Consider the following 27,045-nt stretch of genomic DNA (forward strand, 5'->3'; position numbering starts at 1 on the left):
GGAAGAAATAAAAGTTAAAGTACAGGTACTTTAGATTTACTTGGTTATTGTCCACCACTGCTAATTGGGTGTGAAATTAGTTCTGATCATTCATCATCATCAACATGATATGTGAAAGGGCATTCTCAGCGAGCGTCAGCATTGGATGACCGATGTAGAATGACCCCCTGACTTTGATCATTAATTTAGGTAAAAAATAAAGTATGGTATGTACGGTACTCATAGAAATGTGTCCTTTTCGCCTTTTCATTTCATTTGTCAGCGTCTGTCATAACAACGGAGAAGGTGATTTACCACTCGAAGTAATTATGACAGATTCTCATGAATTATTCAGGAAGTTTTTTTTTTCTTGCACGGTGGGTAAATAATTAGACTCTCCCAATCAAAGGGAGATACCACAGTGTGCACGTACACCACACACACAAACGCACATGCAATCACAATGTCAACATATGCACACACACACACACACACACACACACACACACACACACACACACACACACACACACACACACAGTTCTCATAGATATCATAGATAACAGTGAATTAAATTATGAGGTAGTGGCATGTTATTTTGTACAATATGGATTACATCATAAATATGGATGTGAGGAGAGTTCCGGAAATCACACTGAAGTCTAAACTATGGCATGGCAAGTAACGTTAGCCTTGTGGGTCCCAGATATTTGCTGAGTGTGTAGCTTAAAGCAGACATTCACATTTATTAATAATGGTTCACTGGGCACATTCTGTGGAGAAATACGCCTACGAAATTTCTCAATGGATTGGTGTCTGTGTGAAATACCAAACATTTGTCAATGCAACTATATATTCCTCAAGGCCAAGAAACCCATGCTGACTTTTGAGAGACCCCATGGGGGCCAGTTGTTCCACTTCCAATGAATATTCTACATTTAGATCTCTTGATAATAACCAAGTCTAATGTAATATATGAGATTGAGAGATCAGGATTTGTTTTTTATTATAGTATTGTACTATAACTCTTCAATATTGTATAATTAAAAATGTCACTTAATATTCAAGGAGTGGGAATCAACAATCCTCAAGTATGAAGTACGAGGACAATGGTATGCTTAGTGTTTAATCAAATGAGCATGCCTCAGGATTAAGACTTGGTATGCAATTACGTGTTCTGGAATTTAAAGAGTCAAATAAGTTTCTTAAAATGTTCACAAGCCTTATTAGCCTGTCTGTCTATTTTCACAAATGAGATTAAAAAGAAACCTTTAAAACATTTAACACTATACTTAAATACTTTTAACACCATCAATAATTAATACTATCAACATTCTAAGCGTGCCCACACCGCTTCTTCAGAAACAGTATTTTCTAGGTAGTTTTTATTATTAATCATGAATGATGTTTTTAATTATAATTTGCCACATTTATATTACATTTATTTCAGATTATAACAAGTATAGTGCTAGATTCAGTTGTATTCAGTTGTATATTCAGCTTTCTATTGAGCTCAGACACTGAATCTTAATTAAATGCTTAACTTCATGGTAACCAGGAACTATATTTGTCTTGTTCTCACAGGATATAGCTACCATGCAGTTGTGTGCCAACAAGCTGGACAAGAAAGACTTCTTTGGCAAGTCGGATCCCTTTTTGGTCTTCTACCGCAGCAACGAGGACGGGACGTAAGTGTGTTTGTGTGAGTGCAAGTGTGTGTGTGTGTGTGTGTGTGTGTGTGTGTGTGTGTGTGTGTGTGTGTGGGGAAACACTGAAACAATACAAGAACACAGTAAGAGAAAAAAGAGACCAACACGTTAGAAACCAATTGCAAGACATTGAGGATTCCATACAGACAAACAGCTTCTGGGAAAACTGGAACAGACTTAATAAGCTAAAACAGGACGAATTACCCATCCAAAATGGAGATGTATGGGTAAATCATTTTTCAAGCCTCTTCGGCCCAATCGAGAAGAACAAAGAACAAAAACAAATAAAAGATAAACTACAAAACCTAGAGTCAGCCATAAAAGACTACCAGAATCCACTAGATTCCCAAATCAACCTAAAAGAACTACAAGACAAAATAAAAACACTTAAAACCAAGAAGGCCTGTGGGGCAGACGGAATTCTAAATGAAATGATAAAATTCACCGACCTCAAATTCCAACTGGCCATATTAAAACTCCTAAATATTGTGCTCAGTTCTGGGATTTTCCCCAGCACATGGAATCAAGGGCTAATAACGCCACTCCACAAAACTGGAGACAAATATGACCCAAATAACTACCGCGGGATTTGTGTAAACAGCAACCTCGGAAAAATCCTCTGCATGATCCTCAACCACAGAATTCTAAATTTCCTCACAGAAAGCAACATCCTGAGCAAATCACAAATTGGCTTTCTACCAAAATATCGCACAACAGACCACATTTACACTCTCAACACCCTAATTGACAACCAAATAAACAAAAACAAAAGCAAAATTTTCTCCTGCTTTGTCGACTTCAAAAAAGCATTCGATTCAATTTGGCATGAGGGTCTGATGTACAAACTGTTGGAAAGTGGCATTGGGGGAAAAACCTATGACATCATAAAATCAATGTACACCAACAACAAATGCGCAGTTAGAATAGGCGAAAAGCACACAGACTTTTTCCCCCAGAGCCGTGGTGTTAGACAGGGATGCAGCCTGAGTCCAACACTCTTCAACATATATATCAACGAATTAGCAAAAACGTTAGAACAGTCTACAGCTCCAGGCATCCCCTTGGCAAACACAGAAATCAAATGCTTACTTTACGCAGATGACCTGCTGCTGCTGTCCCCAACCAAGGAAGGACTACAGCAGCAACTTGATCTCCTACACAAATTCTCCCAGACATGGGCCCTGACAGTGAACCTAACCAAGACTAAAATCATGATATTTCAAAAAAGGCCCAGCCGCCAAAACCACCAATTTTTCCTAAATACAATCCCACTAGAACAAACTAAAAACTATACCTACCTTGGCCTAAACATCAGCAGCACAGGGAACTACAACCAAGCTGTAAAGGACCTGAGAGACAAGGCAAGAAGGGCATTCTATGCCATCAAAAGAAACATCAAAATAGACATCCCAATTAAAACCTGGCTTAAAATACTGGACTCGGTGATAGAACCAATTTCCCTCTATGGTTGCGAGATCTGGGGACCATTAGCAAACCATGACCTGGAAAAATGGGATAAACACCAAACCGAGACCCTACACACAGAATTCTGCAAATCCATTCTCCGTACCCAGCGAAAAACACCAAATAATGCATGCAGGGCAGAATTAGGACGATACCCACTCATAATCAAAATAAAAAAGAGAGCACTTAAGTTCTACAACCACCTAAAAGAAAGTGACCTAGATGCACTCCATAACAAGGCACTCACACACAGTGAAACTCTAGAGAGATGCCCCCTCAGCCAGCTGGCCCTGGAACTCCGGGCACAAACACAAACAGAGCCACGAGATAGAAAACCCATTGGACTAAACCAAATTATAAAACAGCAAAGGGAAAACTATCTGACACATTGGAAAGAAGCAACACAAAAGCAGAGTAAACTAGAATGCTATCTGGCCCTAAACAGAGAATACACAGTGGCAGAATACCTGAGCACCGTGACCGACCCAAAACAAAGAAAAATCTTAACTAGGTACAGACTCAGTGAGCACAGTCTCGCGATCGAGAAAGGCCGTCATAGGCAGACCTGTATCCCGAGAGAAGACAGACTATGCACCCACTGCACACTAAACGAAGTGGAAACCGAGCTACACTTCCTAACCATCTGCCCATTGTACCAAGACATCAGAGACACATACTTCCCACAGATTACAACCACACACGGAGATTTTGAAAACATGACCAATGACAAAAAACTCCCATATCTGCTGGGCGAAGTACAACAATGTGCAAACACAGCAGCAAGATTTGTGAGTTGCTGTGATAGGAGAAGGATATCAAATGGAACACAACCACCCTAAAGACTAATAATTGTGTATATTCCTGCACTATACCTGCATCGAGTTATCTTGGTACACAGAAGTTGATCTATTGAAGATTCTGACCTTCAAAGTACATCATTTTTGTTTTGATTGTATTGCTGTATTGTTGTATTGTTCTTTCTGCTTTGGCAATGTAAACGTATGTTTTCTCGTGCCAATAAAGCCCTTTGAATTGAATTGAATTGTGTGTGTGTGTGTGTGTGTGTGTGTGTGTGTGGGTGTGTCTTCATTTGCAATATACCGCCCATCTGTCAGTTGTTGAGCCAAGTTCAGTGTGTTGGCCTGCTGGCCACTATTTGGACAACAACACTATTATAGCTACTGAGAAGCTGCTAGCTCAACACAATCTGCTCTTTGAGGAGTTTTTAAAGTGTGCGCCCATCATTTTACAGCCAGCAGTGATTGGTATGGGTATACCATTTATGTACTGTATAATTCATGCCACCTGCAATACCGGGTTGATCCAGGGTATTTGAGTGAAACGGCACAGCCATCCAGATGGGTCCTATTGCGTTTGTCATGGTCACAGCGTTGAACGATGTATTCTGTGTGCTTGCAGGTTCACCATCTGTCACAAGACCGAGGTGATCAAAAACAACCTGAACCCAGTTTGGCAACCATTCACCATTCCTGTGCGAGCCCTCTGCAATGGAGACTTTCACAGGTAGGACCATGCAGAGAAGTCAGAGGGAACGTGGAGGTGGTTGTGGTTGAATGCCTATACTCATGCATGTACTGTACTGTACTGTACTGTACTGTACTGTACTGTATCTGTAGCCTTTATGAACACAAATGTCTCCATCCATTGATAAATAAGGAATTTGTTGTGTTACTTGCAGGCCAACTAAAACAAGAGATCAGCACAAAGACTAACATATATTTATCTTATTCATGTCTGTCTGTTTCTTCCTGGTAGCAGCATGCATGTATGAGCTAAGTGGCACTAAAAATAAAATCCATGTAATTACTTATTGGGCCAATTAGAATTAACTGATCTGATGCAATATTGCAAACTATTTTTTATGTTCTACGCCTGTGTGTGCAAACACCAGCCGCTTGTAATTATGCAAGAGTGATTATGTCTCTGGGTGTGTGTTCATTCAACACTGAGCATTTAGCTGGGAGCATGCTGGGAGCTGTTGTAAGTGTACTGGTCCGTGGTGGTCAGAATAATGCCAGCAGTCGGCCGTGCGTGCTGTGTCAGGCCAGCACTGGTGTTATTGGAATCAACGCGGAGGCAAGCCACTGAGGCACGCACGCACCCATCTATCTATCGTGTTTGTTATAGTAGTTATGACATTTCATTTGTTTTGAAGTAAATCAAACGTTTATGCAATCAAAATGTATTATCAACACCCCCATAGCCCTGTGTATTTTCATAATCTTATAGCATTCCCAAAACAATTATTATTATCATCGGGTTGGATAGTTAAATGCATTTTGTCTCTGGACAGCCGCACCCGAGAAAGACAGCGTGAGTGTGTGGGTGAGAGGGAGAGAGAGGGAGAGAGAGAGAGAGAGAGAGAGAGAGAGAGAGAGACAGTGCACTAAGTGACACTTCACAGTTATGTTATGAACACTGCAGACTCGCGCTGTCGAGCTTTTTTCATCAAACATGGCAAAAACTGATCAAACTGAAAAGATGTGATAATCTTTTTAATTGATAGAAATTCATTATTATCTATGAATTCTCTTTATTTTATAGTTGTCATGATTGGAGACAAACAATCGTTATGAAATAGCAGTATGACTAATTAGTTGTTTATATAGCACCTTTATCCAATTGGCGCTTTACATAGATTGTGCATTACATTCACCCATTCACACACACATTCATCCACTGATGGTGGAGGACACAAGGCACCAACCTGCACATCGGGAGCAATTAGGGGTTCAGCGTCTTTCTCAAGGACATTTCAACACTAACTCTGGAGGAGTCTGGCATGGAACTGGGAACCTCACGGTTTCCATGCTGCCTCTCTACCCCTGAGCCACTGCCACCCCAGTGATGCACAATATAATCGCTAGCGAATCGGCCATATCGGCCATAAAAATACCATATCGGTATCGGATCGGTCCAAAATAAAAAAAGATATAGATGACGCAATACTAATGTGACCATCAATGGCTAAATTCTACATTTAATACATCTCATTCAATAGTCATTCATTAGTGAAAACAGACTCTTGGAAGAAGGGTATATTTATTGATTGATTGAATACTTTATTAACAGGCATTAATTGGGCCAAGCCCCTATAGGGCCTAGGCTTGTTTCCATTGTGGTCCTATATTCCTATAATATCGGAATCGGTCAGAATCGGTATCCGCAGTCGGAGATCGGATATCGGTCAGAATTTCATAATTGGTGCACCCTGTAACAATTAGTAATTGTTATCAACACCATGATAACCAATAGTAATTAGCCTAATTTCAGCTGTAATCTGAAGACTCACCTCTTCAGACTGCATGGCCGTAACACTTGACCAAGCCTTGACGACCATGCAGTCTTAAATGCAAAGGTATTCAGATATTGTGTTTTTGATGATACTGTTAGACTGATGCTCTTGATTTACCTACATATACAGTATGATTCTAGTTCACTTTTGCATTTGATGTACAGTATGTGTTTACCTTGTTTAATTGCTAAATACCTACATTGTAAATCGACTCTTGAGCCATATCTTGTGTCACATGATGCACAGTATCAAAGGTTGTTCAATATTCATGTCACAGTGAGGCTCTCACTGCGAGTGAATGTTAAGCATCAAATCAGTGTGCAGAGTGCAGTCCAACAATTTAATTTGATCGGCTAAATATGTTTAGGGTCATGATGGTGGGTGACTCATGCTACATTCTCATTAACTTAAATTTTCTGTCCATCTGCTTCACTCCTTGTCTCTCTCTCTCACACACACACACACACACACACACACACACACACACACACACACACACACACACACACACGATGATGCACAGTTTGCACACACTTGTATGAGTCTCACCTCTCTGTCTCTCTCTCTTGTCTTCCCTTCTCACCAGGACAGTCAAGGTGGATGTGTATGATTGGGACAGAGATGGAAGGTACTCTCCTCTCCTCTCCTCTCCTCTCCTCTCCCTGCCACCTCCCATAAGACACCCTCTACGTCTTCATTTCCTACCCAGACAAAAATCTGCCTCAAATGTCACACATTGTACTTTGTGACCATAGCTGGGCATCCTTTTGGTCATATATTGTTAGGAAACAGAAAGGACTCCACCTGCCCAGCATCTGCAGGGAGATAAATTAAACCAAAGCCAGACAAAGGGTATAAGAGGACAGTTATACTGTTTATATATTTTGTAGAGAAATCCTCCTTTCGCTTCTTTTTATTGAATCTTTTTCTTTTCTCCATATCACTCTTTTATTCCTTCATCACTATACGCCATCAGTATTCTGCCTATAGTGCCTATGGCTATTTGTACCTGATGTTCACTCTTTTCTCTTTATTTTCCTTTCATCTCTTACTTTATGTCGTCTCTCTGTGGGGTTGAAGATGCATAGTGTGCCCCTGGAGAATCCCCCTCTAAATGCCAGCGTCATCATGACAACAGTGCTGTGCAGACATTCTGATCTGTAGGGCATGCATTAAGCTGAAATGTGCAGATGCACGCAGGATCACACGCGATCATGCACACACACACACACACACACACACACACACACACACACACACACACACACACACACACACACACACACACACACACACACACACACACACACACATACACACACACACACTTCAGTAAAAAACCCACTAGATAACGGCATGGCTGGACATAGCCTACTTGCAGTAGCTTCACATCAAAGTGTGAGTTCTAAGTAAGCAATAAGTATTATTTTCTTGTCTTGTCATATTCTTTGTCTATTGTCCATGTTGTACTTGCTTGGGGCTCCGCCAGCCGCCAGGAAACACCTCATCATGAGCCTTGATCCCCAAGCTCTGACACATCTCAGGCGCTTGCCAGTCCACATTAGAGGTGTGGAAATTAATTTATTCTAAGATGCATTGCGATGTGACCGTGGATGATTCTGCATGGACTTATTGAAGCCGGCTGGGGGAGGCATTCTTGGGTACGGGGACAATAGTGTACCACTTGAAGCAAGTAGGGACCACGGAAAGGCCAAGGTGGAGAGGTTGAATATGTTGCCAGGAGGTCAGTGCAGGTCTGGATGATCTCCTGACCGGAGAGTCTGTCTGGTCTGCGGCTTCTTTCCTGACGTTCACCCCTTTTCAGCATCCTCCTCACGTCCTACTCTATGTACTGTACGAGTGAGTGAGAAAGCAGAATCTCATTCTGTATGATGACGAATGGAGCTCTTCCAAACTCAAAATGTCTCTCTCCTATACAGCCATGACTTCATTGGCGAGTTCACCACCAGCTACAGGGAGCTATCCAGAGGCCAGAGTCAGTTCAATGTCTACGAGGTACAGTAATAGTATAATGAATGACAAAAAAGTGACAAAACAGGCCAGATCTTCTCAAAAGTCTGCTTTATATTACGTATCACATATGATGAAATATACTGAATTCTTAACAAGGTAACGCAATCCTAGAGTCATGACAATGACAAATCCATCCCTTCACGGTAGTCCGACAGGAGAATACTGAACACACAGATCATCTTAGTTGTCTTTATTCACGGTACTGTGCAACCTGACATTTAGCTGCAACATGCCTCTTCCTCTGAGTTCTTGCTCACTCCAGTGAAAACATTGTATTGAAATGTCAGTTTTTTCTCCTTATAATAAATTGCAGTACTATATAAGGATATTATTATATAAGTATACTGCGGCACAGAGCGACAGTCTGTGCATGTGGATAATATGTGTACATAATATCCATTTATTTCATTTCATTTCATTCTCTACATATATGTGTTGTTTTGAAATAAAGGTTCTGAATCCTAAAAAGAAGGGCAAGAAGAAGAAATATATCAACTCAGGAACGGTAAGGATCATACAGTATAGCTTGAAGTGAAATGTCTATGTCTTATACTAGATATGATTCTCAAAGTGTGGTTTGACGTAGTAAACTAATTATTATATTCAATAATTTGTTTCCTTTCCTCTTCCTTGAAGGTGACTCTCCTATCGTTTAAAGTAGATTCAGAGCACACATTCGTGGACTTCATCAGAGGAGGGTAAGAGCTGACACTCTGAAATGTCTGGTGGCAGCAATAACCATTTGGGGAAGTGATCAGTTTATGTGTAATCGCCCCCACATTAGTTGTAGCACAGTTATTTAGTTTACCGTTTGAAAAGCAAATAACCACATTATAGATCAGATTAACAGCAGTAAGAGGATAAAACACAAGAAGGTCCAGGACTCAATTGTGCGTCCTCTCACAAGCAACAGAAAAAACTAAAGTGACCTTCAGTTTATAATAAATAAAAACAAACATCGGACAGTGACAAAAATGCAAAACTCAGTTCTCTGCAGTGGTTGTTATGAATGTGTGTGTTTGTGTCTCACCAGGACACAACTCAACTTCACGGTGGCGATAGACTTCACAGCATCTAACGGTAAGAGGGATTAATGTTTTGCTGCTAGGCGGTTTGCTGCAGTTACTTTTAGTTTGTTTTAGTTTATGTTTGCTATTTTATGTTTTGAAATAATTTACCTTTTATAATGGAATTCAATGGCTCAGATCAGGCTGAAACTTGCTCAAATTTGGAGTCATACATTAGCTCTGGGCCATAGCTCTAATGCCTTTGCATTTAGATACTATGCTACTCTCGACTTCCTACTCTCGCATGAAATGCAGACCGGCATCTTGACTGTAGCGAAAAGAAAAAGAACATTTTTGCTACCAATACAAAGATAGCTTTTGTGATTAGAAAGCCTATACTTTCACCACACGTATAAAATGCAATCTTTGGCCAGAAAGGGATTTTTTTTACGGGAAGGAAAAGTCTTGGGGTTTTCTCTTGCCAATATCGGCGCAGTGGAGTAACAAAAATATTTTTTCTTCTGGTGAAAGAAAAATGGCCAAATAGTGCATTGCGTCCACCGCGGAAAGTAGGCTTTCTAATCACACAAGCATCCTATATATCTATTACATCATAGAACTCAAGAGCCAGATGATTAAATTCATTTGTATGTCAGATCCAAATATATCCATTATTAATATATAATACAAAGGTCAGCTTTTGGGGGAGTCTTAGTCTCAGTAATATACAGTATAAACAGAGTGTTTTAGGCAAGGCTCTTGCAGCTGATCTAAATGAGTGGGAGGGGTCGTGGGGCTGGATCAGGCCATGAAACATACTTCTGGTTGAAGATCAGGCGTGCTGCGCCGGTGAACATGCCGGGAGTCCAGTAAGTAAAGAGTTACAGTAGTCTTTGAGACTTTGAGATGACTGAGGCCTGAGTTTCCCTCGTGGACTTTCCGCCATTCCAGATAATCCATGTCACTGTCTGCCTTGAGTGTATGGACAATTCCCCATATTGACTATTGACCCATATAGAAATGGAGAAGTAGATGTGCCAGCTGCAGTTGCAGTGCCTGAGGTTTAAAAAAAAACCCTGGCCAATGTTTCTTTGCTTTCGTTGGTGGTGTCTGTTCTTTCTCAGAGCCTCTATGGGGAAGATGTAAGCTGGGCTGATGCTGCTGGATTCTGTGCTTGTACAATCACCACTGTCAGAGACTCCAGGCTAGCTAGCCTCAGACACAGCTGTGGTTGTACTCCCTGCTCTGTCTTGTCACTGTCAATGTGTTGGGTTTTGCACCTTGCATGGATCAACTAGTGACATCCATATCTGGCACTGGCAGGCCAACAGTGTTTGTGTCTCATCATTCAGTTTCAAGATGTTGACTAAGAGCGGAAGCACTGGCTTTACATAAGATACTCAGTCACACAGTCGCGTGCGTACATGTGTGTCTGTGTCCTCTTTAGGTAATCCATCCCAGCCCACGTCGCTGCATTACATGAATCCGTATCAGATGAATGCCTATGCCATGGCTCTTAAGGCTGTGGGTGAGATCATCCAGGACTATGACAGTGACAAGCTCTTCCCTGCATACGGATTCGGTGCCAAGCTTCCCCCAGATGGAAAGATTTCCCACGGCTTCCCATTGGTGAGTTAGAAGAAGACACACAAAGAGAAAGAGTGCGTGCAAAGCGTGCATGCGTGCATCAGTCCCTCTGTCTGTTTGTTGGTCTGCATGTCTGTCCGTCCTTGTGCCTTTTATGCTTTACGGTATACCCAACCGTTGTCATGCTATGTGATTTGAGCCGCTACCTACTGGTATGTAAATTGTCCAGCTTTTTATGGCAATAACCGACTTGTGTTTTTCCCCATGCAGATAGGGCTAGATAGGGCTTCTAATCTCGTTTGGATCTACCAGAGCGATGACTAGTGCAGAGTGGATGCGATTATGAGATGTATGGGGCGGATCAAATAAACATGCATTGATTGCGTTAACATTTGTAATCTAATTCATTTCACACACACACACACACACACACACACACACACACACACACACACACACACACACACACACACACACACACACACACACACACACACACACACACACAGTATATAGGCCTATATATAGTTATCTGGCTGATGACGTATCTCTCACCCGCTCTCACAGCGTGTAACGGCGTACAGGAAGCAGACAAAGGAGAGGTTCAGTTGGCTTGGAAGAAGAGGTCCTTTATTTTGCAAAGACGATCCACACACGGCAACACAGTGTAACAAAGGAATCACCAAACGGACTTCCCTGGCAGCTCTTCGGATAATAACACACTTAGCAGCGCTTGTAGTCAGGAAAAGGCAGCACCACGGATCCGAGAAAGAGCTACCTTGAATTTTCGCGGTTACTCCGTTTATATACCATTTTGCAGTCCCCGCCTCCCCCCCTCCCCATCCGGTCTGCAGAGAGGCGGGACTTACAACTGCCTTTTACTGTCTACAACCTTTTACAACAATGTGATGACTTGCTTACTTCTAAGGCAAACATAGTTTAAACATGTCAGCAACTAGATGAAACCTAAGTTTTACTCTTTATGACACATAGTTAAAAAATCTAAGCAATGTTTTAAAAACGGAACTATGTATGACTGAACAGATTATTTAGAAGTTGATTAACACAGTTTAAACCCCAAACTAGTAAAAGCTATAATCTTATAATCTCCTAGTACATTTTCAATCAATACATCAATTGCACTCCTTATTAATAGTTATAGCTTATATAACTATTATGAACTATTAATAGTTTAGTCTAGTTTAAAGTAGTTTTCTTAAGTTTTAGCTGTTAGTTCACTCAGTGAAAATCAGTCACCAAGAGTCACCAACTGGAACCGGCTTAGAGAAATCTAGCATAGAAGTAGCAGATGCATTCACAGTGATGACAATTCTTGTGACGTGTGAAACCCTTTGTTCCGGAGGGAGCTTCAAACGGTTTCAAGACAAAGGCCTGGGATTCGGGTGTGAGTTTGTAAATGACTATTCTCCTCTAAGAGGGAGAATCACAGACAGAGACATTTTCACTTACTGTTGCTTAATACTAACCTTGGTTCATTTATAGAAATTATACGACATAACCTCCCTTTTATGGAGCTTTATTGCTTCATAAACTATTACATAAATGAACCCAAAGAAACAGGTCCTCCCTTTTAAACTTAAAACCCACAAAAATACCTTAATAGTAAAAACCTGAATGTGAAAACCTGAATGACCTACCCCCCTCCCTTTTATATCGACCAACTGACTGTCAAATTATATGAAGTATGAACCAACAGAATACTACTAATGGTAGTAGTAATAACAGTAATAATCAAAATACCGAATCAGACATCTTCTCCAAACACCAAATCATATGTAAACAGTACACAAGTCCTAGCCTCCTCCCTTGGCACCTGTAATACCTACACAATTATCACACTGAACAAATGAAAAATTAAACCGTTATTGCACCCCCCTTCCCTGAATGATGACTAAAAATACCATCAACGTTATCCTCGAATCACCAGATCTACTTGAAAGCTGAAGTACAATTGAACCTCAAAAAATAGAAGCACAACATCCGTCATGATTCACGAAGTCACACCTGTGGATTTGAAAAGTCAATACATTCAAAGTAAACATATCTAAAGTCACTAACCCCTTATACCCGCAAATTTGCAACATATGAAAACATAAACACAAAATCATAACAATCCAGTATCGACATATTTTCTTTCTCCTGCGATGACGGTTCACGCGCATACTCCTTCTTTTTTTCGACTAAAATCTAAACGCAGATGAATCCTGGTTTTGGACTGTCCTGTACATCCCAGTAGTTCAACAGGAATGGCAATGATCTTCATTGTGGGCACCAGGGCACTTTGCGCAAAGGATGGGTGGCTGAAGCTGTACAGCATTGGATCGAATACTCTTCTTCCATGTAGGATCACCCATCTCCGAGCAATCAGGAATCGGTTTTGACTTATACGACTGTATACCAGCCTCAGTCATGACACAGCTGAAGTGTATCAGAGCCCTTCGTGTAGGCGTGACCTGAAGATGGACTGAAGATTGATATCCCATCGATGATGTAGTTTCGACGACATCGTCTGGTTACCCGCTGTCGATGATGTGGACCACTGTCCTCGGGATAGCTGTTGTAGAGCTGATAATCACGACTCGACAGCGCAGAAGTAGACAGACAGCCTTTGCTAGGACACGATCTCAGATGTCCACTGGCCCCCCCCTCGCCTATGCCAAGATGTTGTTGTAACTGCAACTTTTTCTCCATCAGCTTCCTGTTGGAAATATGAAACAACTCCACACAAGATTAAACATCCTTTTGCATCACCACACCCATGCATTGAACTATTAGTTAGTTAGTAGCAGACCGTTCAGTGTTACTCCCAAAGTCCTGAAAATCATCCACTCATATTAAAATCAAATTATTCTTATTGTGATGTATCTTTTATCTTGCCAACTCCTAGTAACCTTAACAATGTAGTCTCATTTTCCGTTCCTCTTATTAATGCCATGGTTGTTTTTTAGCACAACCCAAATTACTCCTATATGTGAATAATGCATCCTGAATTAGACTGCACATTTGTTGACAAAAAGTCATTTCTTCAAGCATTTATAAGTCACAAGTTCAAAATGTATTGCATGTTTCCTCTAAATAAACAAAAGTGACACTCTGACTCCTCCTAAGATGTTTATACATTTTTAAAGAATTTAGTCCCATTGCATTGGAAAATGCACTCTGAAAAATAAAAATACCCCCCCACTTAACTTGATTTTATTATATCCTCCCCCCTTCTGCCACTCAACAAGAGTGACAGACTATATACATATACTGATTGTGTCAACATGTCAATGATAGCTTTTTGTCACACCTCCCTTTTACCGTACCATCCGCTGTCCCACTGTTCCCCTGATAGCATATACTGTGAACACTCTTACTAATGTTGAACCAGTAGGAAAGGAATCAGGAAGTATTCTAGAAATTGCACACTTCCAACGGGAAAATATTGTCGTTGCCTCTCTCACAGTTTTTTTTTTTTTTTTTTTTTAATTCACCAAATTGCAAGAATGGGGCTTCTCTTTTCCACATTCTGTCAAGAAAAAGGCTTCTCCTTTTGCCACAACCATATGTCCAAAGTCAACGGAAGCACCTTGAAAAAATAGGACGGACTCATTGTGATGGTCTAGTTGCGGTGATGAGATCCCTGCTGGAGTCACCACGCTGGCTGCTTTGGGCCAGGCGGCACCTGTCGTTCTGGTTAGAACCTAGGGAAATCTACGGACCTCGTCACAACCCCTCGCAAAATGATCTAGGCTGCCACATCTGAAACAGCCGGCGTAATTATGTGGTCGTACAGCCTTCCTCCCCTTCTTGTCCCGGAACCCTTGATTGGAGTTTGTGGTGGGAAAAAGCTCACTCATTGCCTGGTATAGGGATCCCTTGTGTTCTGCCAGTAGGTCTGCGTCCCCCCTCGCCGTGTCTGCGTACGATTGCATGCCTGCTTGAGCAAAAATGTCATTCAACCCTTGTAGCCCTACCAGGTGCGTCAACAATTTCTTCATGTCTCCCACGGCCACCAGAGAGCCCATCATCAAAGCATCGAATTTGGCAAACCAGGGATATGCGCCTTCCTGGAGTGGGGGCAGCTGTGCTGTGATCTCCTCCAGGTCATGTTCATGAAACAATGGTACGTAGTAAAGATGTTGTCCACTGACCACCACCGGCAGGTTTCGTGTCCTGACTGCAGGGCCCTCACTTGGTGTCATTTCCCTGGCCCCTGCCCCCCTTATTAGTTGATACCTGGTGTCTTGAGGCGTCGGCGTCGGTGTGGCCAGGCTCGCCAGCTGCAGTTCCAGATGCTGTAACTGGAGTCTCGCGATCTTTCTGACAGTCTCTGTATGCTTACGCTGCTGGGTTTCCTCCTTGGCACGGACTATACCGACATGATGGACCACCAGGCCTGTAAATGATGACAAGGAAACACGTGCCACGCCTACCTCCTTCTTCAGTCCCTGCTGTACACTGTCCGGCAAACCCCTTACAATCATGTCTCTCAGGACAGCTTTGGACATGCCATCGTCGTCGACCTGGGATGGTTCACAGCCTGCCATTTCTGCCCACGCCTGGTATGCGCGTGTCACGAACCCCTGTGGGTGTTCCACTGCCGTTAAGGGACAAAAGAATACTTCAGCTGGGTTAATGTCCACCGGTCTTGGACACCTCACCGCTTCCGGCCCCCCGTCGGTGACCTCTGACGTAGCTCCTCTTCGTACAGGACCCTCGGCACGTGTGGACCGAGTGGCGGTACTTGTAGTTGTAGGTGGGGGACGGTTACATCTACCCTCAGCCAGCCCTTGCAGTGGAGACTCTATCACAGGCATCACGTTGGCGGGGCCCCTGGTCTCCCTGGCGGTTGGCTCCCTGAGTGAGGCCAAATAACCCCTGCCCTCTCGTGGGCGGACGCAGCCTCGGATCGACCTCCAGCGCCACGCTGACTTGCACTCAACTCCTCCTCCTCAGCTGTCTCCCACGCCTCCTTCCCCAACACTGCGTTCACAAAGTCCTCGTCATCCGTGCCCCCATCCTCGGAAGACCCCGATGAGCTGGAACTGGAGCTGTCAAAATCATGAGCACCTCGCTGCAACACGTTAGCGCGATTCAGCTTGGTGATGAGGTCATAGGTTTTGCCCATTTTCTTTCCTCTTTTAAGGAACAATTTCATAATCTTCTGCTGTTCCCTGAACCTAGACTTCAACATTTTTTCGTAATCGTGCACACTGGCTACCAGACGTTCACTGTTTCCTGGATGAAATATGCTGTCCTGCGGCCAGCAGTGACTATTAATGGGACCATGTGACTCCCATCTCCCCAGAATTGATGATAACTTGTCGATAAACTCATCAAGTTGGTAGGAAGCTTGCCGACTAGCTGTCGCCATAATCAGTATTTTAAATATCGAGTTCAGAGATATTAAATTACAATAACTGTCACGTCCAATTAACCTTTAAAGTCCTACTTGCAATGCTCCTAAAAAATATCACCTCACTGAAACAGGAAATATACAAGAAACTCCAAACTTGCCAGTCACTTACAGACTGTAGACTCACTTGCGAACTGTAGGCAGATGTGTAATCAAAGGATGTAAGATGTCCTGCAAATTATGTGAAATGCAACAACTACTGTATGTTATACACGAGTCCAGAGACACGTGTGAGAGATGTTTATAACTGACTATAAGCTTAAACAAAACTAACGAAATGGACTATATTAAGTTGGAAGGTAAAAGATGCAGCGTTTGACCTAAATTTAGAAAACCCTTACGACACGTCTCCCTTGATCAAGCAGAAAAATAATTCCACTTGTCCACCCTGTCCTGCTTTCTGTAAAAAGGAACACAGGTATTTAAAAGACCCCACACCCCCCAAGTATCCACTGTCAGGTCAGAGTTAGTATTTAGACAATAAAAAAATCAGACATGCAGTTAGGTTTGGTCCGTTAGTACAAGAAAATGCATGCACCAAAGACTATACCGCTTTGTGAGAGAGTTTAAACAACCGAATGGTTTTTCTCCAATGGAATAGTGACCCCTAACTCCACATTCGTTCAATAACAACTACTAAGAGTTCCTTCAGGAAGTTTGGCTCTTAGCTTACGTTAAACCAATGAAACAAGTCAACCCAATATCAATTTATGTTTACCAAATGTAATTCACTGACGATTAGCAACTCACAATTGGGGACACACCTAATTTATCCCCACTGTTTATTAAGAATAGTGAAAAAAGACTTGATATTTACACGAATTGATACTCACTCCCCTAGTTCCTTGATCCTCCTTCAAACTGAAAGATATAACTCAACACATTATTATCGTACAGTACCTGTTTAAACGGAGAGAATCATGCACTGCTCACTATTAATGGCTTTTTAACAATGAGTCATGCTGACACCACAAAATACTGATAACAGATGTCCTGTTACACCAATCAAAGGTAAAATATTGATAGCTAAGGCTCCCCCCTAGATACTTTGCACATCCTTCATGTCAACCACCTTAGACAGGATGAAAAACTTTCCCGTGCAGATCGAATCCTCCTTTCTGCATTCTCCACCCTTTGTGGATATTGGATAATAATCATCATTATTATTAATAGAATATGTGTGACCTTAAGTCACTGAACCGTAACCTCTGTCCAAGTTACCTCTCACTGAGGTGTCTCCCTATGGAGTCTGTAGGATTATACACTTGTGCACCTCTAGTATTATAGTGCCGTAATCAATCGCAGTTCAGCAGAATATTTATAATCTGCAAGCAAATGTGTGACTGTAATTATCATTAAATGTATGTTACCCGCACCTCGTGTTGCAGATGCAACCCTTACAAAGATTTATGTGCCAGTAATACACCTATATCCTAAAAATCCATGATTTACTGAGCACCCCTCTCAAGCCACACGAAGCAAAAACCCTTCATGTAATTCCTTATTAACAGTAGTTAATTCAGACCCACATCGCCGTACCGCCCTACAAGGAAAGATTAGGCCGCGAAGGGGAAGTGATCAGCTCCACCCTACAGCGTACCCCTAGAATTTACTGGGAAGAAAGTTTAAACAGGGAGGCATATGAAATGTTAACCACACACTGAGGAAACAATGGGGGAACCATCATGGTTATACTATCCTACCAAGTTGATGCAAAATCGAAGGAAAGAAACACATACTACATCTACACATAAAAACAGAGGGCATGGAAAAAATTCACGCCCCGGACAACAGACAACAAAGGAGTCAAAATGGGGAGTAAGATAGACCAGAGAACACCCAGACCAAGAAACTTAATAACTATACATCACCCAAAGTCTGTATTTCTGTAGCCTTGGGCCACACCATGTTAGTCAAACCTTAACTCTATTAATTAGTCAGTGTAAGGTGATGAAATACACCACACCAATAAGCAAATTCTTTATTAAACTCTTATAAGAGACTCCTCCACATTAAATTTGAAATGACTATAGTTTCTCAGTCTGTGTTTCAACCCCCTCGGACAAAGAAACCCACACTGCATCCCACCCACTCACTAAAACCCCAGAAATTTACTCACCTTAATCACCTACCTTGTTTTAATATATAAATGCATCACTGATGTCGTTTATGACCGAGAACTCTCATTTCTACAAGAAACCTGACACGCCGAACATCATGGACCAGCCATCAATATTCTCACTACCTAGTTGTGCACACCAGGCGCCCTGCCCCATATAGAACTGAGAACTCTACCACAAAACCACATTCACCTCATACACACTTACACACTACCTCCTGCTACACCCTTATTTTAAATCTGCAAACCCCAATTTAACCCAATTAAACTTTAAAACCTGACCCCTCCATTAAATGTCCATCTCATAACTGCCCATACCTTTCCCCCCACCGGAACATAACCATATGTTACGGCCACAAACACAAACACACACAACAACCTACAGACAACTCCGAAAATTCGCACCAGACACCAGACAAAGAAAAAACAACCCCCGAACCAACACCCCACTCCCAAACCCCCATCCCCCCTCGCTGGCCAACATCCCCGCCACCCAAACAAACAAAGACAAATCCAAAATGGCCGCCGACCGACCCTCCCCCCAAACACACTAACATTTACCTGCACCCAAGAACAAAGGCTGCGTCGTCCACCCACACTCCCAAAGAAAACCAGCGCTTCCTCTCACCACCAACCGCAAAACCAAATAGTTACACACTAAGCCTGATTCAGGCCACATAATAAACCACATCAACGCGTAATTGCCACGCTATATATTACACCGCCTCTCCCTCAAACGGAAGAACTAGTCACTCCACCAAAACGCAATTATCTTAGGGTCCCTGCAAAGCGCTCTGCAAGCCCAGACGCTTTTACTCGTAGCCCTGTGCCAACTGACCCCTTTACTAACAAGGAACCAACCCACACCCCCCAGGCTACACAGTGTAAACCGCCCAAAACGAACTCGAATTTTCATCAAATAAAGCCTCAGAATACGGGAACACGTCTCATACCGTAGCTAGACAGGATAAGCCCCCCTAGCCACCGCTACCAACCACAAAAACACGGTCGCACCTTCGACACAGCTAGGCTTTAAGCATTCACGGCTTCACAACAGGAATGGCACACAATACCCACCCCCATCACCGTGCTTAAAAAGACAAAGGAAAAATAATAATACAAACAGCCATTCCGCGCAGCTAAACCCAGAACTTCTACCATGTGTTAATAAAAGACTGAAATCTATGCAGGTAAATGGTAAATTATTATCAAAGCCCCTAACCTTAACGTACTCATAGCTGTGAACACGACGTCCACCCATTACGAGGCGTTTTCACGACAGACAGCTGTGCGCAAGTCCGACTTAAAAACCTACAAACAACCAACCAGAATGTAAACAAAGCCTATATGAAAAAAAAATCCAAACCAGAAACTAAAGAAAATGACCCCGGGTAGAAATGTAAACCAACACTACCCAGACCCGCCCGCCGTGGCCAAACCAAATGAACCCACCCGTACGCCACCTATACGCCAGTACACACCAAAATTTCCAAGGTCCATATTAACGGACCAACGAAAACGCTGCAGAGGAAAAAATGAACTCACCCCACAACGCCTCGGTCACCCCGTTTCGTAATATTCAGGCTCCAAGTTTTGACGTATCTCTCACCCGCTCTCACAGCGTGTAACGGCGTACAGGAAGCAGACAAAGGAGAGGTTCAGTTGGCTTGGAAGAAGAGGTCCTTTATTTTGCAAAGACGATCCACACACGGCAACACAGTGTAACAAAGGAATCACCAAACGGACTTCCCTGGCAGCTCTTCGGATAATAACACACTTAGCAGCGCTTGTAGTCAGGAAAAGGCAGCACCACGGATCCGAGAAAGAGCTACCTTGAATTTTCGCGGTTACTCCGTTTATATACCATTTTGCAGTCCCCGCCTCCCCCCCTCCCCATCCGGTCTGCAGAGAGGCGGGACTTACAACTGCCTTTTACTGTCTACAACCTTTTACAACAATGTGATGACTTGCTTACTTCTAAGGCAAACATAGTTTAAACATGTCAGCAACTAGATGAAACCTAAGTTTTACTCTTTATGACACATAGTTAAAAAATCTAAGCAATGTTTTAAAAACGGAACTATGTATGACTGAACAGATTATTTAGAAGTTGATTAACACAGTTTAAACCCCAAACTAGTAAAAGCTATAATCTTATAATCTCCTAGTACATTTTCAATCAATACATCAATTGCACTCCTTATTAATAGTTATAGCTTATATAACTATTATGAACTATTAATAGTTTAGTCTAGTTTAAAGTAGTTTTCTTAAGTTTTAGCTGTTAGTTCACTCAGTGAAAATCAGTCACCAAGAGTCACCAACTGGAACCGGCTTAGAGAAATCTAGCATAGAAGTAGCAGATGCATTCACAGTGATGACAATTCTTGTGACGTGTGAAACCCTTTGTTCCGGAGGGAGCTTCAAACGGTTTCAAGACAAAGGCCTGGGATTCGGGTGTGAGTTTGTAAATGACTATTCTCCTCTAAGAGGGAGAATCACAGACAGAGACATTTTCACTTACTGTTGCTTAATACTAACCTTGGTTCATTTATAGAAATTATACGACACTGACTAATGAGCACTCTCTGATTGCCAACATGAAATGTATCCATCTGTCACATGCAAGACCTTGTTGGCCAGTTCCATTTTGGATTTTGTTTCCCTGCCTGAAGTTTGGCTACAGCTATTCCCTGAGTAATACCAGTTTGACTCCATCAGAAAAAGACACTTATAATAAGCAAGAATTTGCAGGGTTTCAAGTACTGAGACCCCTCTGTGATGCGCTGTTTGTTTTTCTCCTCTTTCGTCTTAGTCTAATCATGTTCCTTCAGTACCTGAATGTCATAGTTTTGACAAGTGAGTGGGTAGACTGAAGCCATCTGGAAATGGTCAGCCCCCCGCTCAGCCTGTGTGTAAGTGTCCCGGAACAAGACACTTAACCCATTCTGACCTGAGATCAGATTCTAAAAATGTCTTCTACATCCTGACAGTTTTCATTCTGACCTGAGATCAGATTCTAAAAATGTCTTCTATGTCAGTCGCTCTTCGATTTTTAAATAGCTAAAGCATAACGTAATGCTAACACCAAAAGGGGTTCCCGCCCAAAATGGGTTAACCTATCTGCTCGTCGGGAGCTGTATTCTCCTAATAGAACAATTTCACCTATGTGCAAATGTACAGTGACTCCGGTCTCTGGTGACCCTTCTTGCTCCGTGCCAGCTGACACCCATCTCGCTTATAGGTCTTCCTTGGCTGTCTGTCTCCATGTCTTCTTTGGCCTCCCTCTCTTCCTCTTTCCACCTTCTGGCATCCAGTCCATTGCCACACTTGCCGGTCTCTCTCTTGGCAGTCGGAGTACGTGCTCAGCCATTCTCCTTCTGCTTTCATCGACGATGACAGACAGTGGTGCTACCCCTGCCCTTCTCATCACCTCCTCGTTGGTGATGTACGTCTCTCCATGAGATCCAGTCAGGATGGATCTGAGGCATCGGCGGTGGAAGACATCCAACTTGTTGTTGGTGTTGGCTGTCTTCGTCCACGTCTCACAGGCGTACAGTAGGTCGCTGTTGGGATGACCACTGACATATAGAGGCATAGCTTGGTGGCCGTAATGATGGCAGTGACAAATACCCCAATAACAACTAAATTGGATCTAAATTATTATATTATTAAGCCCTTCGCCTAGCTCAAAGCTACAGTATGTCCTTGTTACAGCAAAATCAACAAAACACAGAACTGGCACAATAGGCCAGAGAGAATAATTATTGTTCAAGCTCACAAGGCAGAGTATATCACTATGAGGTGTTTGAGCAAGGCAGATGGAAGGAGGATGAAAAAACTGTGAGCACCTCCATGCAGGAATTGGAAAACAATCTGTTTGATAGATTTAGAGGGAGTCATGGTTGAAGGCGAACAGAACAGAGTGAACGACCAGACAGGAAAACAACAGGACAGAAATCCTCTGAGGAGGATATGGTGTTCTCGCAATTTTCAGCAGCAAAACAGAGACTTTGATTCTAAATATCTTGCAGTATTTGCCTGCACAAATACTTCATAGGGAATTGAGAGAGTACTGGGAGGGAGAGACTCTTGGAAGGACATGAAAAGAGATCGATCAGCCAGGTCTTTATCATGAGACTAAAACACCCAAACTCCTCTCGCCTGAAACGGCTGTGCTATTTCCATTTCCTCTTTGTTCTTCCTTTTCCCAAGAACCTGTGGGTGACTGTGTCTGGCTTGTCTATATGCCTCTCTCTATGTTGCATGGTTGGCCACGTAATCAGCTTTCCCAATTAGAATTCAACCCAGCATGACGAAGCCTAGAGCTGCGTCATGCAAAGGCGACTCTAATTACCAAACTATTGTTAAAAGACTGAAGGAACAGCATGTCCTTTAAAGTTCCCCCCTGCTACATTTGAGTCTTTGAATTTGAAAGATTAGATAATTAATGTCTTTTGGAAATTGCACCTCATGGGACTGTGATAAAGAGAACAATACCAACTATATACGTACATACAATATCTATTAATATCCGCCCGTCCGTTCGATGAGACCGGATAAGAAAGAAATAACCTGGAAATGCAAATGTTTCGTTCTACTGCAATTTAATGTAAATGGGTTAAGGTCTTTCCAGAGGAAAGACCTTAACCCAGGGGAAGGTTAGGGTGATGACCTTATTTCTTTTAATTTACTTTCTTCACAGAGAGAGAGAGAAGAGAGGGCTTCTCACTGGACTACTTTTTATATATGTGATGTATGCCATGCTTTTGTTTTTGCTTAATGTAAATCGCTCTGGATTAAGAGCGTCTGCTAAATGCCTAAATTGTAAATTGATCATCTCATGGCATGTCTGTTGAAATTATAGTACATACAGTATAAAAAGTAGTCCTGTCTGGGTTGAGCTGAGTTTAGCGCAGACTGACTTAAACTCATTAGTGTGAGGGAATAAGTCGAGTAACACTGAGCTTGATTGTTTCTGATCTCCGATATTGTGCATGCCGTTAGAGTTAATTGTTCCTTGCAGAGTTATGACTCTTGGCTATCTTAAAAGGTCACAAGAGCCAGGAGATATTCAACATGACTAAAAGAGATGTCAGCTAAAGATTTGTACTCACTTTATTTGTATAGTATGAAGAGTATGCTGCAAGTTTTTGACATGGTGCCTAAATGGTTTCTTACATTATACCTTTTGACTCTGTGATTATTTTGGAGAATCTTTCTCAGCAGTGAACAAATAAGACAAGATCAGATTGTACAGATATGGCATGATGTAATATAACATAAGTAACCATGCATAGCTTCACAATGCCTGCACAAAATCAGCATTTGTTCTCTCTACCATAGAACTTCAACACGGAGAACCCAAACTGTGTGGGTATCGAGGGGGTGCTCGAGGCCTACTTCCAGAGTCTGCGCAGTGTTCAGCTTTATGGCCCCACCAACTTTGCCCCAGTCATCAACCAAGTGGCGCGGTGAGGCACACACACATCATAACACACACAGGACACATATGCACACAAGCACGCATGTAGATATGTACATGCGCACGCACACGCACACACACACGCACATTTTACATAAATCATTGCTATTGAACACCCTTTACGTCTGTGTGTTGTTTCGAAAATATTGAACCAATGGAAAGTAGTAAAAAGTGCTTCGGACAAAAAAACCTCTTAATTCCATTGGACCCTCAAACAGCTAACTCCACCACCTCTCTCCCTCTCATGGAAGTAATTGACAATAAATAAAGTCACAACACCAACTTTGATGAGGCAGTATTCCTTTGTTTTAAAAATATATGGTTTTCTTAATTTCCTGAAAAATGTATATTTTTTATATATGTTGGAGTTAGGTGGTTTCCTCCCGACAACAGAGATATGCAACTTTATAGTAATACTCTCTATTTCTCTCTCTAGTCTACATACACACACATTTCCATTTGTTTCACATGCTTGTCACTTGTCTTTTTCCATCAAGGGATTGTAGTTACTTATGCATGCACATTGTGTATTCATGCTGCAATACATGAATACATAACACATATCTGAAGACAAGTGGAATGCAGAATGACACCGCCCCCAAAAAAAGGAAAGAATATCAGGACTGCAGTCTCCCCATTTTCTGCCGCAGTCTTAAAACTCTTGAGGTTGAGGTTTACCTCCTATCCAATTACTTTGTAACAATGATTTATTTGCAATCAATGTACTTGACCAAAACTTAGTTGACTAAGTTTGTCATTTACTATGACCTTGCACTTTGAAGTCGCTCTGAATTAGAGCATGTGCTAAATGCCTAAATTGTAAAATCATAATCATAGAACCGTCATAGCAGAAAATACAAAAGAGAGAGAGGGAGAGAGAGAGAGAGAGAGAGTTTGAAAAAAGTTGGAGGGCAGTTCAAGAGGTAATATCTCTCCCAACAGCACTGTAGTACATGGTGGAGCAGGATTAGTGGAGTAAAGAGGGGGGAATAAAACACAATGAATAATGCATAAATAATTATGAAAAAGGTAAGAGAGGAAATAAAAAGCATGTCCCTTAGCAGAGATTTGTGTTTGCTTTGGTGTATAGGATTCCCACAACCACAAATTCATAGTAATTGCCTTAGTGAATCTACACACCCAACCACTCAAATGGACCATGCATTCTTAATAACAACACTGAATTGGCTGGGTCCGTTGGCAGGATTTAGACTGAGCTGCTGAATCCCCTTTCTTTGTAACAGACAGTATAGAATAGTTTTTCTTTCAGGTAAGTTGGGTCTCATTAAAGTTCTACTCCGCTGTTGTAATAGGTTCCCAGTGGTGTAATTCCACGGTCACTCACATGCTGAATCCACCAAAGCATCCCTGTAAGAATGAATGTGGTTATTTGAAAGAATAGACCCTTTTCATAATAGGTATTACGGCCAGTCCACACCAATGATTTGCAATGGAACAATACCGTTGCAATACGTTGCAGAGTGAAAAGCGATCATTGCCTCGGAAGTGCATGGATTCATCTGGAATACTTACTTACTTACTTACGCCTATAGCCCAACTTTGGGCATAGGCCACGGACAAGAGCTCTCCAGACATCACGGTCCTGGGCCATCTTCTCCAGCTGTCCCCATGTGTGGCCAGATCTCTTCATATCTGCATCCAGGTCACGGCGCCAGGTGTTTCGTGGTCTGCCTCTCTTCCTTTTCCCAGAACAGGGCATATCGTGTGATGCTAGAGGCAGGCTTGCGAAGAGTGTGGCCGATCCATCGCCATCGCCTTTGGATGATTTCTTCCTCCACCGGGTGTTGATTTGTTCGCTGCCACAGTTCCCGGTTACTGATTTTATTTGGCCAGCGTATTCGGAGGATTCTTCTGAGGCAGGTGTTTATGAATGACTGGATTCTTGTCATGGTGTTTGAAGTTGTTCTCCAGGTTTCTGCTCCGTACAGCAGGACCGGCTTCACCATGGCATTAAAAATCCTGATCTTTGTGTTTGTGGGAAGATCTGAGGCTCCCCAGACATTCTTCAGCTGATGAAAAGCTGCTCTTGCCTTGCCAATCCTGACTTTTACGTCGGCATCTGTTCCGCCCTGTTTGTCGACAACACTGCCTAGATAGGTGAAGCTCTCCACCTCCTCTAGTGCTTCACCTTCTAGTTTGATAGGGGTAACTGGGGTAACGCTGTCTGTATTCATCTGGAATGTCACTAATTAAATTATCACTTCACTACAAACATGCTCTTGCACTCTTGTTGTTGAGTTTTTAATGGACTTCTCTGGTTAAGAGCCGCTGTCATGTTTTTAGACACTTCATAAAGCAATGATAACCAGCACTAGCTAGCGTGGTCTGTGTGGTTCATGGTTGTGTATATCCAGATTCCCTCAGCTTGTGAAGTCATCCATGTAGAAGTGGATGAGCAAATACACACTGGAATACTCTCTAAAGTCCCCCCCCCCCCCCCCGTACAAAAAAGGCACCCCTCACTTCACACAAGTGTAATTTTTGGAATGTTTGGTGGTAATATTGGCGTGGAAAGCTGTCGCCCTATAGTGGCAGTCTAAATGTTTGTCACAGCAGCAACGGATGCAGAAATTATATTAAACATTCAATGTAACACAATTTGACACAATGTTCTTTTTCACAGCATGATAAAGTAGCAGCAGGAGGCATGCCACAATAGTAACACTGTCTGATGCAGTAATATCAAACTGCGTTCTTCTGTCTGTCTTTCTTTGTATTGCAGGGTGCGTGCATGTGTGCACACTACAGCATACAGTAGGTGTAGCAATATGTCACTCTGTTTCTGGGATGAACTCCATTGTAGGTATCACAGTCTCTCTGTGCCATAGGTGTATAGTGAAAATGGATGCTGATGGGTAGGCCTATAGTTAGTAGTTTTCAAGATTAGCTCTGGACACACAGA

General features: G+C 42.3%; 1 protein-coding gene across 1 annotated transcript in view; it reads left to right on the forward strand.

Moving 5' to 3' along the window:
• The window catches only part of LOC308332982 (copine-9-like), a gene marked incomplete at both ends in the record, with an annotated part of 94,365 nt that overhangs the window by 57,668 nt on the left and 9,652 nt on the right, over positions 1 to 27,045 (forward strand). The window contains 9 exon segments of the mRNA XM_080789137.1: positions 1,564 to 1,667; positions 4,572 to 4,676; positions 7,055 to 7,096; positions 8,409 to 8,484; positions 8,954 to 9,007; positions 9,139 to 9,200; positions 9,536 to 9,582; positions 10,957 to 11,138; positions 23,984 to 24,111. Of these exon segments, the coding sequence (XP_080645263.1) occupies positions 1,564 to 1,667; positions 4,572 to 4,676; positions 7,055 to 7,096; positions 8,409 to 8,484; positions 8,954 to 9,007; positions 9,139 to 9,200; positions 9,536 to 9,582; positions 10,957 to 11,138; positions 23,984 to 24,111 (800 nt within the window).

Source organism: Protomyctophum bolini (genome assembly GCF_963924005.1).
Source record: "Protomyctophum bolini genome assembly, chromosome: 2".
In the NCBI taxonomy this organism is placed as follows: domain Eukaryota; kingdom Metazoa; phylum Chordata; class Actinopteri; order Myctophiformes; family Myctophidae; genus Protomyctophum; species Protomyctophum bolini.